Genomic DNA, 15,644 nt, shown 5'->3' on the forward strand with positions numbered 1-15,644 from the left:
AAAATTAACGATGGCCTCGTAATTTTATCCCTCTACCGTTTAGTGAAAGCGAAACTGGTCGCCATTTTAGTAAGCGCATGAGCCGTGAGATGCCACGAAAATGACAAACCCGGTAGCGTTGAATCGAACGGCCTAATGAGAGATAATACGGCTCAACAACAACCCATATAAACAAGCACACAAAAAATTAAACAGATCAATATTTTAAAATAATAATTTAATAGAATTGATCATGAAACATCACCACATGCTACAATAAAAAAAAAAAGAATGTACACAATTGACTAACTTGGTCACAAGTCACAATATTTGCTTCACAAGAAATCAAGTTTCCCTCTCTATAATAAGCAACACAACAGGTCAATGAGCCAACTCTGGAACTCTATATACAAATGACTGTATACCTTTATTTTATCACAGTTGTTAGGCTTCATTATGTGCAATGAAATATTTAGGTAACATAATATGTACAGAAGGTATGGATTCTTAAATGAAAATCTTGTTTAATAACATTAAAAAATGTTCCTTCATGAGGTTTTGGTTGTTTTCATTTTTAGAAAAGTCAGTCTCTTCACAACAGACTAGTTAAACATGTCAGGGATATTTTTAATCTTTGATTTATCTAAACAATTAGATTCTAAGTTTAAAAATTAAAATAAAATGACTTAAGAATATTCGCTTAACAAATGCAAGTATATCGCAACTGAGATTTAATTATAAAGTCCATGAGACTCTACAAATGTTAATCATTAAGTAAAAACATTTTGATTCAGCTGAGATACTAACAACAAGACCAACCTTGAATATTCTTCAAATAAAAACAACTCAGGTACACACTGAAGCCAATTCAGTAATATATAAATGCATTTTTAAAGAATTCAAAATTTGGCGTAATTTCTGGTTTCATGGTCTATGTATAAACTTTCTTGTTAGTTCTGTATAATTATTAAAAGTACATAACAACCATCAAGTGACCGCTCCTTGGGATGTCCAAATTAGACTTAACAGTAAAAGATAGTTACTCCGTTGTAATGTACATTTCAATAATCTAGCAAAGTAAATTACTGTCAGAAAAAAAACCAGGTGCAGTAAGTTGCTCAATGACAGGCCATACCCTACCCCTTCATGTATTAGCTTCCATATTACTTTTACCATTGTACATTGCAGGTGCATGGAATAAAAGGAAAACAGCACTGAGTCTACACAATTTTCTGTTCTCTTAAATCTAAGATAAAAGAACTTTCTACAACATAAAGTAAGAAAGTATCAGTGTCTTTATCCTATGAGTGCTGTACGTTTAAAAATATATGCATCACTGTACATCACAATAGTTACTTGTAATAAAAAAAATTGCAGGAACAATGTAGGATCTTAATTATCCATTATCACTTGACTGTACCATTAACAAAGTCCTTATTTATTTTGAAGCTCCAGCTGGGAAGGAATGTTAGGTAATGGAGGGTGTAGAATGTATGCTGACGCTGCAGATGGCGCTGGCTGATTCATCAGTGGACTACCTGGTCGATCTGGTGATAAGAAATAGAAAACTTAGAACCTAACATACAGGTAAACGATGCAAACATAACAGATGATACAAGAAAAGTAGATTTGAAGAGCTGCAAAATAAAGCAACTTACCATCATGAGTTACAATTGTTATGCCTTCAAGGGGAACGAAGTCAGGATTATTCTCTGTGGGGGTGTGCTGCTGTGGTTGTGAGGGAAATGCTGTGGTGGGCTGGTCCTGTTGACTCACACTAGTCACGTTAGGGGATACACTCTGAGGCTCTGTTGTCATATCATTTCGTTCTATCTTACTCAGCTTTGGTTCTGGTGAATTAAGCAATGAAGTTCAACTTAAACATTAAACAAAAAAAAAAGAGTTATTCAACATGTGTATTGAAATTCACAAATTTTGATGTATGTGTCAAATGTTACTAAACTCACATAGCTATATATTTAATGTGATAGAAGACATACCTGGTTCAAATGGTTTGAACACTTCAGTTCTGAGCTTGGGCAAAAATGTGTCAATTTTATCCCAGGTTAGCTTCCACAACATAGACTCAGTGCCATCAGCAGTTTGAAAAATCCCTGCAGTTTCCATAACTAGCAGCATGTTTTTTAAACTTTCAGGTATGGCTTCAGACTGGAATTTAAAGGATGATCATTTACAATATGATACAATAAAAATAAACTTGCATGGTTGGATCAAGTATTTCAAATAAATTGTTTTAAAAAGCTGAAAAACTTAATCATGAAGATAAGTTATTTAAAGATCAGATTTACACAAATGGTGGGCAAGTCTCACAACACTGCTGAAGGGAACTTGACACATGATGATCAATGAAAGCTAGTGCATTAAAAACTCACCAACAAATCACTGCGGTCAGCACTCATATATTTCTCCATAAAGTCCAGAATTGTGAGCCACAATGCCGTGAATGTGGATAAAGACAGAAGAGGGCTGAGATGCTGTAAAAACACCTAGAGTGGAAAGAAATCAATAAGTGTGTCAGCTTTCAACCAGATTACAAAACACATGACCAAAGAGAAAGTAATAAGAGGTACCTTGCAGAGTAGAGTGGAAGCTCTCATTCTAGTCTCCTCCATGCCATTTGGATCTGATGAATTAATGTTTTCCAGAAGCTTGGTCAGTAGAGGAAACAAAACCTGGAGAACCATAAACCAATGTCAGAACTTTAAACCATCAGAACAGAGGACAAAGGCTAGATGATTATTTTACTTTAAATATTTTTTAATATAATTATTTTTGCTAGTTGTGTACTAACATCATCAAATAATTACTTAACTAGGCAATTATGATGTTCCCATGACATACTTAACTTAAACTAGATTCCTATTACATACTTTACTAAAACTAGATTCCTATTACATACTTTGTTAAAACAGGATTCCCATTCAATGGCTGAGAGTGTTTGCAGATCATGGACTAGAAGAGCTCTCTGGAGGTAGGTTAAAGCTAAACTCCTAACTTGTCGCCTTGAATCACAACACAGTCTTGCTATCCCTGATTACGGTCAAAAGTGACTTGTTTTATTTTATTATTTTAGACATAAAATAATGTCAGTTATTTCTAGATCTTAAAATAAAAATCAGTAACATTCACATTAGGAGAAATAAAAAGCTAAAAATCATTCTTCAGTGTAATTCATTTTAAAAGCATAAACATTAAAACTTTATAAAATAAATGTGTAAGAGATTATTACCTTGTAATAACGGACACCAACATTTTCCCCATAGAGTTGGAGCCTTGGCATCGACAATGATCCCTTGACTGTTGACACGAGTCAAGCCAGATCTTTTGATGGCAGGTGTGCCACAGGCATCCACCTGCTCCTCTTGTGCCCAGGAACTGAATATGGCTGCTGCCCTTGTGTGGAGTGTGTGCATCAGGTCCAACAACTGTATGGACATGAGCTGCAAGCTGAAAAAGTAAACAAGCTTTAACTGTTAGTTCAGAAGATTCTTTAATTTGATTCGTTTTGTCACTACTTTAATAGATAAACAAAACTATCATTGATATGCAGCTCATGAGAGATACATTTTTTTTAATTAAAAAAAAATCTGTTTCACACCTGCTTTGTGTTGCCTCTCCATCAGGGTCCTCATCTGACTGAAGACCTTCATGTAACTGCTCAGGTGTTGATGAAGATTTGCCCATTTTTGTATTGACCCTCTTCACTATTTTTTTGTTGTGTTTGTTGTCTCTCACTGAACCACTACGGATGGGAGGTGTGCGGGCTCGACCTTTCAATTGTTCAGAAAAATAGGCATTAAAAGAACTGCACTGTTGAATGAATTAGTTTATAAAGGGCTAGCATAAAGCCATTATAAAATATAACTTTAAAATGTAATAAAAAAAAACTTGTAAAAAAGCCGAGAGTAATGCATTAATTACCTCCATTAACACCAGCCTCAACAAATGTTCTAATGCAATGGACGCAGCTCTCAAAGTTGTGAGGAGTGACATGAGCAGCATCTCTTACCAAGAAGGTCAAGGTTTCAGTGGATTTAATTAGTGCACGGCTATCAGGGAACAGCAGGTTCTCGTTAAGGTCAATACTGTACTGATTGACTGGCATCCTGCTACTTTGATGATCTTTTCTATTCACCTGTAAATTGGACATTTTTAATTAACTGATGGTAATTAGGTATCTGTTACCTAAATGTTTTGGTTCCTGCTGTGCTTATTGGTTGATCCCCTACCATCTGGGGTTTATGTTATAAGATTAACAAACATATTGTAATATCCAGTTTTTTAATATAACTGAAAAGTAATACTTTATAGAAAAAAAAGGAATTAAACATAGGGCAAGGCTTACAAATCAGTCAAAAGCTTACACCCATGCTCATAGAATGTAAATATATTCATGACTTCTCCATAAATTAAAATTACCATCATCCAGCTACTGTTGTCAGGGACCGGCCTTAGCTCCAGACCCAGGGGATGGCTGTGGTTGGCAGATTGCTTTTGACTAGGATGACGGCTCTGGCCCGCTTCGTACAACTCACTATCTGATGTGTAGCCCCTGTCACTTTCTACTGATGCACCATTGACACTTTGAACTTCACTGTCACTTTGAGCTCCTAGTTATTTAAATGTGGTTGTTATTATTACAGAAATATAAATAAATATGATCATAATATAGTAACAAATGTATACAACTTTATGTTGTTATTATTACAGAAATATAAATAAATATGATCATAATATAGTAACCAATGTATACAATTCTAGGTATAACTACCAAGTGAATGTACCTGCATCACTGATGACTTCTGCCAGATCTAAATCAGGACAAACTTGTAAGACAGGAGGCAGATTGGCACCTGCCCCAGCTACTTCTAGCATGGTGAATAATGTGTACCAGTCCTGGCTGGTGTGAATGTTGGCAGCATTTGTTTTAAGCAAGTCGTGTAGACCAAATGATATCTAAAATAATGGAAATATGTTTTCTTTCAATCTCATGTTGTATTTTAAAAGGAACATTTTTATTCCTGTCAATGAAAACAAACAAGATTGAGTTACCTGTCTACTAAGACTGTGAACAACATTGGGTTTCATCATAAGTAAAATCCTGAGAGAGGTAAGAACTTGTGGAGCAATCTCCTCCCTACGCAGAAGTCTAATAGAAATACGCAGGAGACCAACTACTGCTCTTTCAACCAAGAATGAGTGGCTATTGCTATTAACAATGATGTTGTAGAAGTGGTCTCGAACTGCCTGCCACACAGGTGCTATTCGATCTCTATAAACATAATAGATAATAAATTATAACATCATGTACAACAGCTGAGAGCTAATTAAAAATTGATATACTAATTAATTAAATGATGCAACAATGAAATATACCTGTTCTGAAGAACCACACAAACCAAGAGCTCAAGGAAGAAAACACATGCATCTTCATCATAAAGACCATTCATACTCCCCTGGTCTTCTGTTCCTTGTCGGATGGAAACTAACGACTGCAACAGCAAGAACACAATTTGAGACATTATCTCACTTTTAAAATTTAGACATTTTATTAAGAATATGTAAAATTTTGAGTTTTACAGAGTATAAATAGTTATTATAGGACTATATAAAGTGGTAAAACTAAAACTAAGAAAAAGTACTTAATTCATTATGAGCCAATTGTGCTATTTAAGATTGCAAAGACCAAATGTACCTTAATAAGTTCTTGTAGGGAGTCCTCTCTGAGAAATTTACTGTCCAGGATGAGGTGGTCTAGCTGACAGTCTCTGACACAGCTTGCAGCATATTTGCCAGCCTCCAGGTCCTCAGCACTTGGTCCTTTTGTACTGGCTGATTCGGACAATGAGAAATAGGACACAATGTTGCTCAGTACGCCTGTCTCTGACCTGTTACAGAAAAGAAACATTTTATCAGCACCTAAAAGAATACATTATTTTAAGAAAAATATTTAACATAAACTAACAAGATATATTTTTAAATTACACTGTCATTTTACCAGACTGACTTTAAAAAAAAAAAAGAAATGAGAATATAAACTACCTTGTTTAAAAAAAAATGTTTATAAAAATTACCTCGTCATTGCAGCAGATTCTTCGCGAAGGATACAAATCTTCCCAGAACTATCAGCAAAGTCTTCAACCTGCAAGAATATCAATAACCATATACCATCTTCTAACATTTATTCTGTGATCAATCAAATTTTGCAACTGGTGACGGGTAAAAAATGTAAGTGTATCAGTTAACTACCTCAACCATAGTTTTGGGGAGCAATTTGGCTCTATACAGCTGAAGCATGCAGTCCATTATGTTTTTCCATCCTTCACGAAGAATGTCCCCATGGCGTTGAGCCAATCCAAACACTGTACGAGCAGCCAACTGAGCTTTGAAGTTATTACCAAATGAAGCTGGAATTGTTTCTGGACTCTGAAAGAAATAATTTTAAAATGTACATTTTAAATGTTAAATGTGCTAGTTAGTAAAACTATTTGGAATTGTTAAAAAACATTTTTTTTTTATAAATATATATAATAAATAAATAAAATGTTCCTATTTATAGATTACCTCAACAGCACTGAGCAAAGTAGTAAATTTACAAAGAGAAATGACCAAGTTATCAAAGACATCACTCATGCCATAATGAGCTGAAATCATGGCACATTTTCTGGAAATAAAATATGAAAAAAAATCAGTAAAAATAACTAATAACCCTTTTCAGGTGAGATGGGAAAACATTTTAGGAAACTTGGAGAAACCCATAATTTTAAGGCATGCATTAAAAAAAAAATTTAATATTTAGAAAGCAGTACCTAAAACCTGACACAGCTTTCTGGATGATTGTTTCTTCTGAGCTTTTATCAAACACAAATGACAGAGCAGCCACAGTTGGCCCCCAAATTAGTGTAAACAACTCATGGTCAAATGCACCTGTTGGGGCATGGTAAAATATGCCTTCTTTTGACGTTCCCCTCTGAAGCAATACCTGGGGAAATAGGATATTGCTTAGTCCCATGGCTTTTCTATAAAAACACAAGAAAACAGAAATAACTAGAATGGACAAGATTACCTTCCAGAGATAATTTTCTTTTACCAAGCCACTGTGTTCTGCTGGCATCACTATTTCCTCATTTCTATGGCCAAAGAAAAAAATGTAAAAGGCATTTCAAAACACTGGATTATATAATCTCTCAGGACTGTAATTTAAAATATAATAAACTTCTAAAAGTGCACTGCATAATTTACTTATTTTTTGAAGAAAAACTATAAGATTATTTAGAAAATCTCATCTTAACAAACAGGTTGTAGGCCTACTAACTTTATGGCTTGAAAGATATCCTGTAGCATATCCTGGTCAAAATCTTCACCACCATTTACTTTAGAAACATTCCTCTTAAAATCCTGTGTAAACAAGATATGTAAGTAACAAAAAAAAACAACAACTAATTGACTTGAATCTAGGTGATTTAAAAATGTGTCCAGAAAAATACAAAAAGTTTTAATCCTTCTTACCTCGCTTGTCATGGGTACATTTTGTTTCTTAGCATTGTGGTTGTGTTGATCCACATTCAACATGATCACAGCATAGGTCAGGGTGAAAGCTGCATCAACATTATGGAATGGTTCTCCATTGCTCTTCTAAATATTTCAAAAGAAACCAAATAATTAGGCCTATTTTAATGAAGAAAAGTATCATTATTAACAAATAAGCATTTAAAACTGTCTATTTAAAGCCTTATTTATCTATATAGAAAATTTAGTAAATGAAAATTTAAAAAAAGAATCTATAACCAAGTTAATGAAGAGATATATAAAAAGATATATAACAGAACCTACATGCCAGTGTTCAGCAAAATGTTCCATCAAATATGATATAACCGGGGCTTCTCCTGGCATTCGGAAAGACTCCAGGTACATTCTTAGTGCTTCATCAACACGTGTGTCTTCAAAATTAAATGCTCTAAAAAAAAAATCAATGTTGCAACATCTACACATTGAATAAATAAAAAAGTAATGTTTGATGCTCAGTTTTGCAGAAAGTAAAAAAACCATCTAAATTTTAAAAATTGTTATTAAGATAAGAGTTTAGCTGTAAATAAAAGAAAAGATTTTCAATATTAAAATGACTTACTTAACATAAGCCTCAAGAACTTGTTTATTCCTTTTGTCACTGATGTATTCACCAATCATCTTTTTGTCAAGGCTGTGATTTTCCCTCAAAAAGATGACAATTTCAGCTGGACTGAATGGTTTGGATAACAGTCCTTGGTCTTGGAGATACTGCAAACCTTTAGATGGTTTGTTATTAAACAGTTCTGTCCCTGTTTGATAAATCTGGAGAAAAAAATGTTGGGTTTAGTTGTATGCTACCATGAGTGCATCATACCTACACTGTCAGATCCTCTAACCTCCACAACGTTATTCTTCAACATGAACCAAGCTGGGACAACATTAAATACTTGGATTGATTTACAATTTATAAAAAATCCTTATAAATGTTATACTTATAACCCAAAAATGTGATGCCAGATTCTCTCTCCCCCCCCCCCCCCCCACAATAGTCTTAAAGGACAGAACTTACAGATAAAACCAGGGGCAAGAATGTTAAAAGTAAGATGTCTTAGAACAGAGCATACCTTTTTCTTTTGTTTGAGTTCTATAAGTTCCTCATGTGTTGGTATTCTGCTGGAGAGTTTCATCATTCTATTGGGCTTTATAGAAGGTCCTTTTTTAGCATCTTTGCCTCTGATAGATTTGGGTCTCTCTGAAACATAGTAATAAGATAATTAATAGCGTTTTTAAATTTCAATAACATAGTAATTTTACTTCACAGCACATTAGCTAGAAATTACATATTAAACAAGTTAATTAAAAAGTCTAGTGACATTTAAGCGCAATTTCCTGATGTTATCTAAAAATAGCTCTGTCGTAGCGTAAATCAAGAGCAGGGTTAGTAAAACCATTGGTTAGTTATTAAAACGTTTTTTATTAATTTTTTTTCCAGTATTTTACATGTTTTATTTACAATAGAGTTACATGACTAAAAACCTTTGCGCGCCTAGCTACCGAACGTGATGTCGCAGCCATTGAACGTGATGGCGTAGCTATTGAACGTGATGACGCGTGTGGTGTGGTTGGATAAAAATGCCTACTAATTCGGTCCAAATTTTAATTAATTAAAAAAAAAATTTGTGACCGAACGAAAGGATATTTTTGAAAAACTTTCTTCTGCAATATTGTTCTACATTATGGCAGGAATCGATTGGTACATGTTTCAAGTCGCTAAGTGGTCTGGTTGCCGAGATATGGGCCAAAAACTGCATTTTTTCAAGGTTTTTTGGCTTTTCCGGGAAATCCATAAAAGAAACCCGGAATTTTTTTTGGCCTATGTTCATCCTCGTAATTAGCTTAACATAATTGCTTTTGGAACTAGTCCTCGATATTGCTTCGTTGAGGAGGAGATACGACTTAAAGCTGCGGACACACATCCATTCATACATCCAGAAATGACGAGTTAATAAACGCAATTCTCCAGAATGGAAATTGCGCTAAAAATCTTTATTGCTAACACAAAAATACATTGTTAAAAAAAATAACCAAGTAATATTAACAAGCAATTTTCCAAATTGTGTCACTCACCTATCTGTCCCTCAGTTGTCTTTTTGCTACCTGGATTGTCAGAACTAACAGCAACAGTCTTTGCTAAAGTACGAGTGTGACAGTGTTGCTCTATACAATCAACTACAGTCAACAGTGCATCCAGTGACAGTAAATGGATAGTATATAAACCTGAGACAGGAAATGCATTCTGTGGAGAGACACAAGAAACTCTGAAAAATTTGTAATCGATAAAGCAGACAATTCTTACAGCTACAATACAAGACAGCTATAGTATATAGCCTATGTTATTTACTCACTTAAAAATGATACTCTTGTAACATACTTATTGTTTCTTTTTACATTTTAAAACTAAAGTTCCGCAGCTTCATCAAGAGAACAGTTTAAAGTTAAATTTTACTGATGATTAAGAATTATATTTGTGTTAAATGAAACTTTTAATTAGATGATAGAGCAGGGCTATTTAAGCAAGTAATAGTTTACCTTTGAAAGTAGTTTTGTCATGTCATCAAAGAGGTTTGAACAGTAGAGATCACAGTCATAGTTCAAGTAGAGCTCTGTCACTAGACCAGGGATTCTCCACATCTGGACTATCAGGTCTAGGGCAATCTCTCTATGGTCATAAGTAATTTTCAAACTGTCTGATGTTATCAGTTCACTCACTCGCACAATATAGTTCTGAAACAAATTTAACAAGTGTTTAATACAACAAGCCACATTTTTTTTATTTCTAGTGAATGGATGACTGGTGTATATTTACTGGTATTGAATTTTAAATATGAATACAGACCTCAAGCTGTAGTTTCAGATGAGACCTCATGGATTCAAACAACAAGAAACTGAGCCTCAGCGATGCAGAAAATATAGATAGCCTCTCTGATTGCAATAGCTGTTGATAAATGACAAGGCAAATTCAGTCAGTCTGTACCATTTTGCAGTTTGCGAACAATGTTCAACAGTGTTTATTACATGCTAACGTTCAACAATAATAAACAATTTAAAATCAAACTTAACTTCACCTAAGCAAGATTAAAGTAAAATACAAATTCAATAAGAAAGTTAATTCTAGAGGTCCTCACCATGGAAAGATTACGACTTAACTCATCTTTAACAAGGTAAAGAAGGGAGTTGTAGGAGCTAATGTGATCTGCTGCCGTCTCCAGCCCAACAATCAACAAACTCAGTCCCATGTGTATCATAACATCAGTGTTGTGACGGTCAAGTGGGTTGGTCAGCGAGACAAGAAACCGAAATAACTCTCTCACACAGGGAAGACCATATGGAATCAGTGTGACTGGACCAGCTGACAATAAAAATATACATTGGGCATTGGTGTAACATGACCAGCTGATAAGGACAATAGATATACAAGCTATATAGTGTATGACTGAAGTTATCTTAAAATTATAAAATTAGCATGTATATTGACATTTTAATTAATTACTATTAAAGGGAGTACCTTCAATCATCTGCTGCTGTTGGTTCTGTAGGAATCGAACTCCCTTGGGGTTAATAAATTCACTGTCCTGCGCAAGTGTGGTGTCAGTGGAATGAACAGACTCATTGTCGTCACAGACCTCTCCTTCACCATTCTGCTCACTAGAGTACAAATCTGTTTCACTCTGTGCCTTCTGTCAAAAGTATTCAAAATGATGTAACACAAGAAAATACACCAAAATACAGTGAGGAAATTTAAAAATAAATAAAATTGTATCATTCGTTGTTATAATTTAGCTAAGAAAACAAAAGATGTTTGGACATACTCTCAATAAAGATGGATCAACACTTAATTCTAGAGTGTTAGGAGATTGGTGTCCTACAATAGAATATGAATTATCACTACTTTCTTTTTGATCGTTGCTTCGTAGGGCTTCAGCAGCAGTTTCTTCATTTACCAAAACTGAAACTGTACTTTCAATTTCTGGTGTGCATTCTTTGGAAGCGGCCTGCAAAATAAAAGTTTATATATTTATATTAAAATTTGTAACAAATATTTAAAAAAAAATAATAGAAAAATCATACTTATGACAAAGTGGATATATACAGGTTATATCTAGGTTGATAAAACTAACCTCAAATGTTTTAGCAACATCGATGATAGTATCTTCTTTGCCAAAGCCAGGTGTGGTTGCAAGCCTTTCAGTGGAAATGTGTTCAAATTCAGACTGAGAATCTGAGATGATTTCTGTAGTAGCACTATCCACAGTTTCTTTGGCCTCCATTATAGTTGGCTGAATTGTGTCTGTAGTTTGCTGAGAAGGGCCGTGGCTACGTTTGGTTTTTGGTTTAGGTGATTTTTTCCTCTTTCCAATTCTTGCAGGGTCTACACCCCCAGTCCGCATCTTTAACTAAAAAAATATAGTTATTTAGCATACATCTAGATAATTAAATGTAGCAATCTAGCTTTAATTAAAGGCAATTCTGACTGTCGATTTAGGTAAACCATGAAAACATAAAAACCTTTTTGTTTATATTTGTGATCCATTTAGGGTCTTCTTTGAAGTATGGCAGTCTTGTAAATAATAAATGTACCATATCACGGAGAGTATTTTCAGCTGACTTTCTGAGAAGCTCTGTGGATGATTTATAACTGAATTTACCAACAATATAAATGTCAAAATGTTAAATAAAGTAAAACTTACAAAACATACTATAGTGCTATAATGAATACTCTTTAAATGTTATTAAAATTACTTACCACTAAGTTTCATCTCAAAACATATTCTGAAGCAAGACTGCATTATCTCACACACCGATTCATTGGTTAATAATGTACCAGCTGGGCACAATAACAAGGTGCGCAATACCTGGAAAATAATTATGTCAAGACAATCAGTACTGGTAATATATATTACAATGGTAAGAGTAATACCTCAGAAGAGGAGTAAAGTTTAAAAGGTTAAGATTAACATGAAATTAAAATATAAAATGTAACTTACATAAAGTATCTTCATTAAAATCACTTCATCTGATGATGGATCAGTGCCAACAAATCTAGCATGTGTGACAGCATCTGCGATATTTTCAATGGCTGCAGCTGAGTTATCACTTGCTGGATCTAAAATTCAAGTTTGATAATGGTGATGTATTAAACAAAATAAGTGTTGGCAAAAGCATTAAACAAAATAACATGCTGGCAAGAGCATGAACTAAAACTGTCAAATTCAAACAAAATTAAATTGCATATTAATCTACACCTGAATTCGATTCTTACCTACAAGTCCATATGTTAAAAATTTGTTGATAGAGTTCAATGCTAAACCAGTAATGGGACCAGTAGTATCTTCTGAGCGTATAACATCAAGGAAAGGACTCAGAAAAGCATTTGCCTCTATTTCATTCAACTCTGTAATGACATAAATAATAAACAAAATTTTAATTCCTTGATTTAATAATGATGTGCCGTTTTTCAAATTAACAAGGGTTTGATAATCATTCATTAATTAATTCTTACAACTGTTCTATTGTGTTACCTGTTAAGTTATATAGAACATCCTTTAATTGGAAAAAGGAATTCTGCAGAAAGTCACCCTCATCATCCTGCTATTAAAATATAAAATGTGCAGGTTTTATAAATTCACAATTTTCATTATTATAAAACAGAAGTAAAAATAAAAGATTCAACAGTGATTAAATATTTTATACAATGGAAAATCCCAAGTATATTTAAGAGGAATTTAAAGTATAATTACAAACGATGTATAATTTTCAGACTTATATCATTTGGAAAAATTACTTTTCTTATATCATTTTAACAACAAACACAAGACGAATATTAACAAGCAAACATACATGCCGTCCATGTCTATGACCACCATAACGAGATGTCCTTCTCATAGCAGTAATGAGAAGGGCGATTTCCCCCTGAACAATGTAGATGCCATTTGTGAGAGCCAAAGCCATCTGAAAAATTTTAAAAACAATGTTGCGATACTTTTTAAAAATGATAACAATTCTATACACAGATTACTGAGATATACTGACAATAAAAAATAATAACATTGTTTAATAACAAGTGTTATTTTAACAACAAGGTAAAAATATACACAGTTGTACATTTTATTTATGGTTTCATTCTGTTTACCCAGAAGGATTTGCTAATAAAATAATCTGTAAGTGTCTGTTTTTAATCAATTATTATTGTTTTTAATGTCACATTTATTGTGAAGCAGAAGTCACTTGTTTCAATGACCAATTGTGGTCAGCACTGCCTTTACTTTCCCTATTGTGAGTCAGGTACCCATTACAGCTGGGTGGACTCAAGATGTTCTACAGTCTAGCCTGGGATCCAAGCTCAAACCTAATAGATGCTTGATTTTGTTATTGTAATTTTTGCTAGGTCTTACCTTTAATGTGATTGTAAGATGAATAGAAATGGAGAATTTCTTTATTTTCTTGCAAACATTTTCTTCAATACAACCTATAAAGGCCTAACAAATATATAGATGTATTAGATAAATTTAAAAAAAAAAGGATACACCAGAAACGATAGGCTTGCATGTGAATTTAATAAATTAGACTTCATTAGACCTATAATTTAACTAAGTGTTCATTAATATAGGCTTATTTCTATAGTCATATAGGCCCCATTTTAAATAATTATAGGGCTAGTTGTGAGATCCAAATAGCTATAGCCTTAGTTTATTATAGTAGTAGTTAGGGCCTAAGTAGTAGTCTTTTATTTATTTAGAGTGCTACTAAAAAACTACTAACTAATGAATGACACTGTTACTTAACTTTAACTTACTACTTTAAGTCAGACTATTACAAGTATTACTACACTCACTAGGGCTTAATCTAGATAACTACTACTACTAGTAATATAATTAAAAATTAATTATTAATACAAACTGGAACTAGATCTATATAGTATAGTATAATAATTTACTAATTAATTAGGCCTAGTAGTAATTACTAATTAGCATTTAGATCAACCATAGTATAGTTAGTAGATCTAGATCTATATACTGCTTCAGTCAACGTCTATAAGAAATCTAGATCTGGATTTGACATTAAGAGATCTAGATATACTAAGAATTGACTAAGATAGAGAATCAACTCCATGGTTTGTGCAGTCAGAATCTGGATTTTGTGATTATTACAAAATTATCCCAAATAAATTTGGATTTTGAATTGCAAAAAATCAGTATACATTTCAAATATAGGGTTAACAATTAAAAGATGCCTTGTATTGACCTTTGTTTCAGAAGAACGTTATTTACATTGTGTTGTTTCTAAATAAATAGAAATTAATCATTGCGTTTAGTTGCTACTATCCACAACATCACAATATCAATATGACGTGGTAATCAATGCGCGTAAGATGTCGCTGGCAAGGAAGCAAGGGATACAACTCTGGAGCTTTCTGGTTGTATGTCCTCTTCCATATTGTAAAATATACTATGTACCGAAAACGCACAAACAAAACCGACAAAAAATTCATTTCTACGATTATTAGTAGAGTCAAGTATAACATCCTAATATATAAATCCCCACGTTCGCACATCTCTCTCTCTCTCTCTTTCTCTGTCCGCAAAAAATTTTCGCCGGACATCACGTCAGAATCGGTAGCGATAAATCGAGAACTTTTTACGGACTTTTGTTGAAAAAAATATGTTAGATGTTTTAAATGTATAACCACAAAATTATTTAAAGAAGAAAAATAAAAAATAAAGGCGTATTCGAATATAGAGAAACAGTATTATTTATGCAACCGGAAAAGCATTAATATATGTGAAAAAGAACGCATAAAACTGTGACGTCACTATTGCTTATACATTAACTAATGACGTCATCTGCCGTGTTTAGAATGAAAAGAAATGAACTATTTAATTCAAATTTGATTTAGATCTACGTACACTATGAAATGTATACAATACAATTTTTCCGGCCTAAACTCATAAAATTTATTTTATGTGTTTGGATTCTAGATCTAGAGATTCTAGATCTAGACTAAATCTAAATCTAAATCTACGCAATAACTAGATCTAGACGTAGACGCTAAGATCTAGATTTAGACTCTAACTTCT

General features: G+C 33.4%; 1 protein-coding gene across 1 annotated transcript; it reads right to left on the reverse strand.

The window, feature by feature from the left end:
• Window positions 1-208: 208 nt before the first annotated feature.
• On the reverse strand, window positions 209-14,989 carry LOC131941520 (Golgi-specific brefeldin A-resistance guanine nucleotide exchange factor 1). Its single transcript, XM_059300792.1, has 39 exons — window positions 14,812-14,989; window positions 13,962-14,045; window positions 13,408-13,518; window positions 13,089-13,158; window positions 12,830-12,961; window positions 12,555-12,673; window positions 12,314-12,422; window positions 12,076-12,188; window positions 11,688-11,963; window positions 11,379-11,561; window positions 11,075-11,246; window positions 10,695-10,918; window positions 10,406-10,504; window positions 10,099-10,293; window positions 9,637-9,805; window positions 8,634-8,761; window positions 8,129-8,331; window positions 7,834-7,957; window positions 7,510-7,635; window positions 7,316-7,398; window positions 7,067-7,130; window positions 6,810-6,982; window positions 6,565-6,664; window positions 6,250-6,426; window positions 6,075-6,142; window positions 5,696-5,888; window positions 5,377-5,492; window positions 5,053-5,272; window positions 4,785-4,956; window positions 4,420-4,610; window positions 3,922-4,135; window positions 3,599-3,770; window positions 3,230-3,447; window positions 2,900-3,030; window positions 2,571-2,672; window positions 2,373-2,486; window positions 1,980-2,148; window positions 1,638-1,829; window positions 209-1,526 (listed from the first exon to the last, which is right to left on the reverse strand). Exons 3-39 carry the CDS (start codon window positions 13,516-13,518, stop codon window positions 1,414-1,416), a joined length of 5,535 nt encoding a protein of 1,844 aa, XP_059156775.1. The 5' UTR covers window positions 13,962-14,045; window positions 14,812-14,989; the 3' UTR covers window positions 209-1,413.
• Window positions 14,990-15,644: the final 655 nt, after the last annotated feature.

The sequence above is a fragment of the Physella acuta genome, unplaced genomic scaffold, assembly GCF_028476545.2.
Source record: "Physella acuta isolate Inbredline_101_S28 unplaced genomic scaffold, ASM2847654v3 ptg000364l, whole genome shotgun sequence".
Lineage (NCBI taxonomy): Eukaryota > Metazoa > Mollusca > Gastropoda > Physidae > Physella > Physella acuta.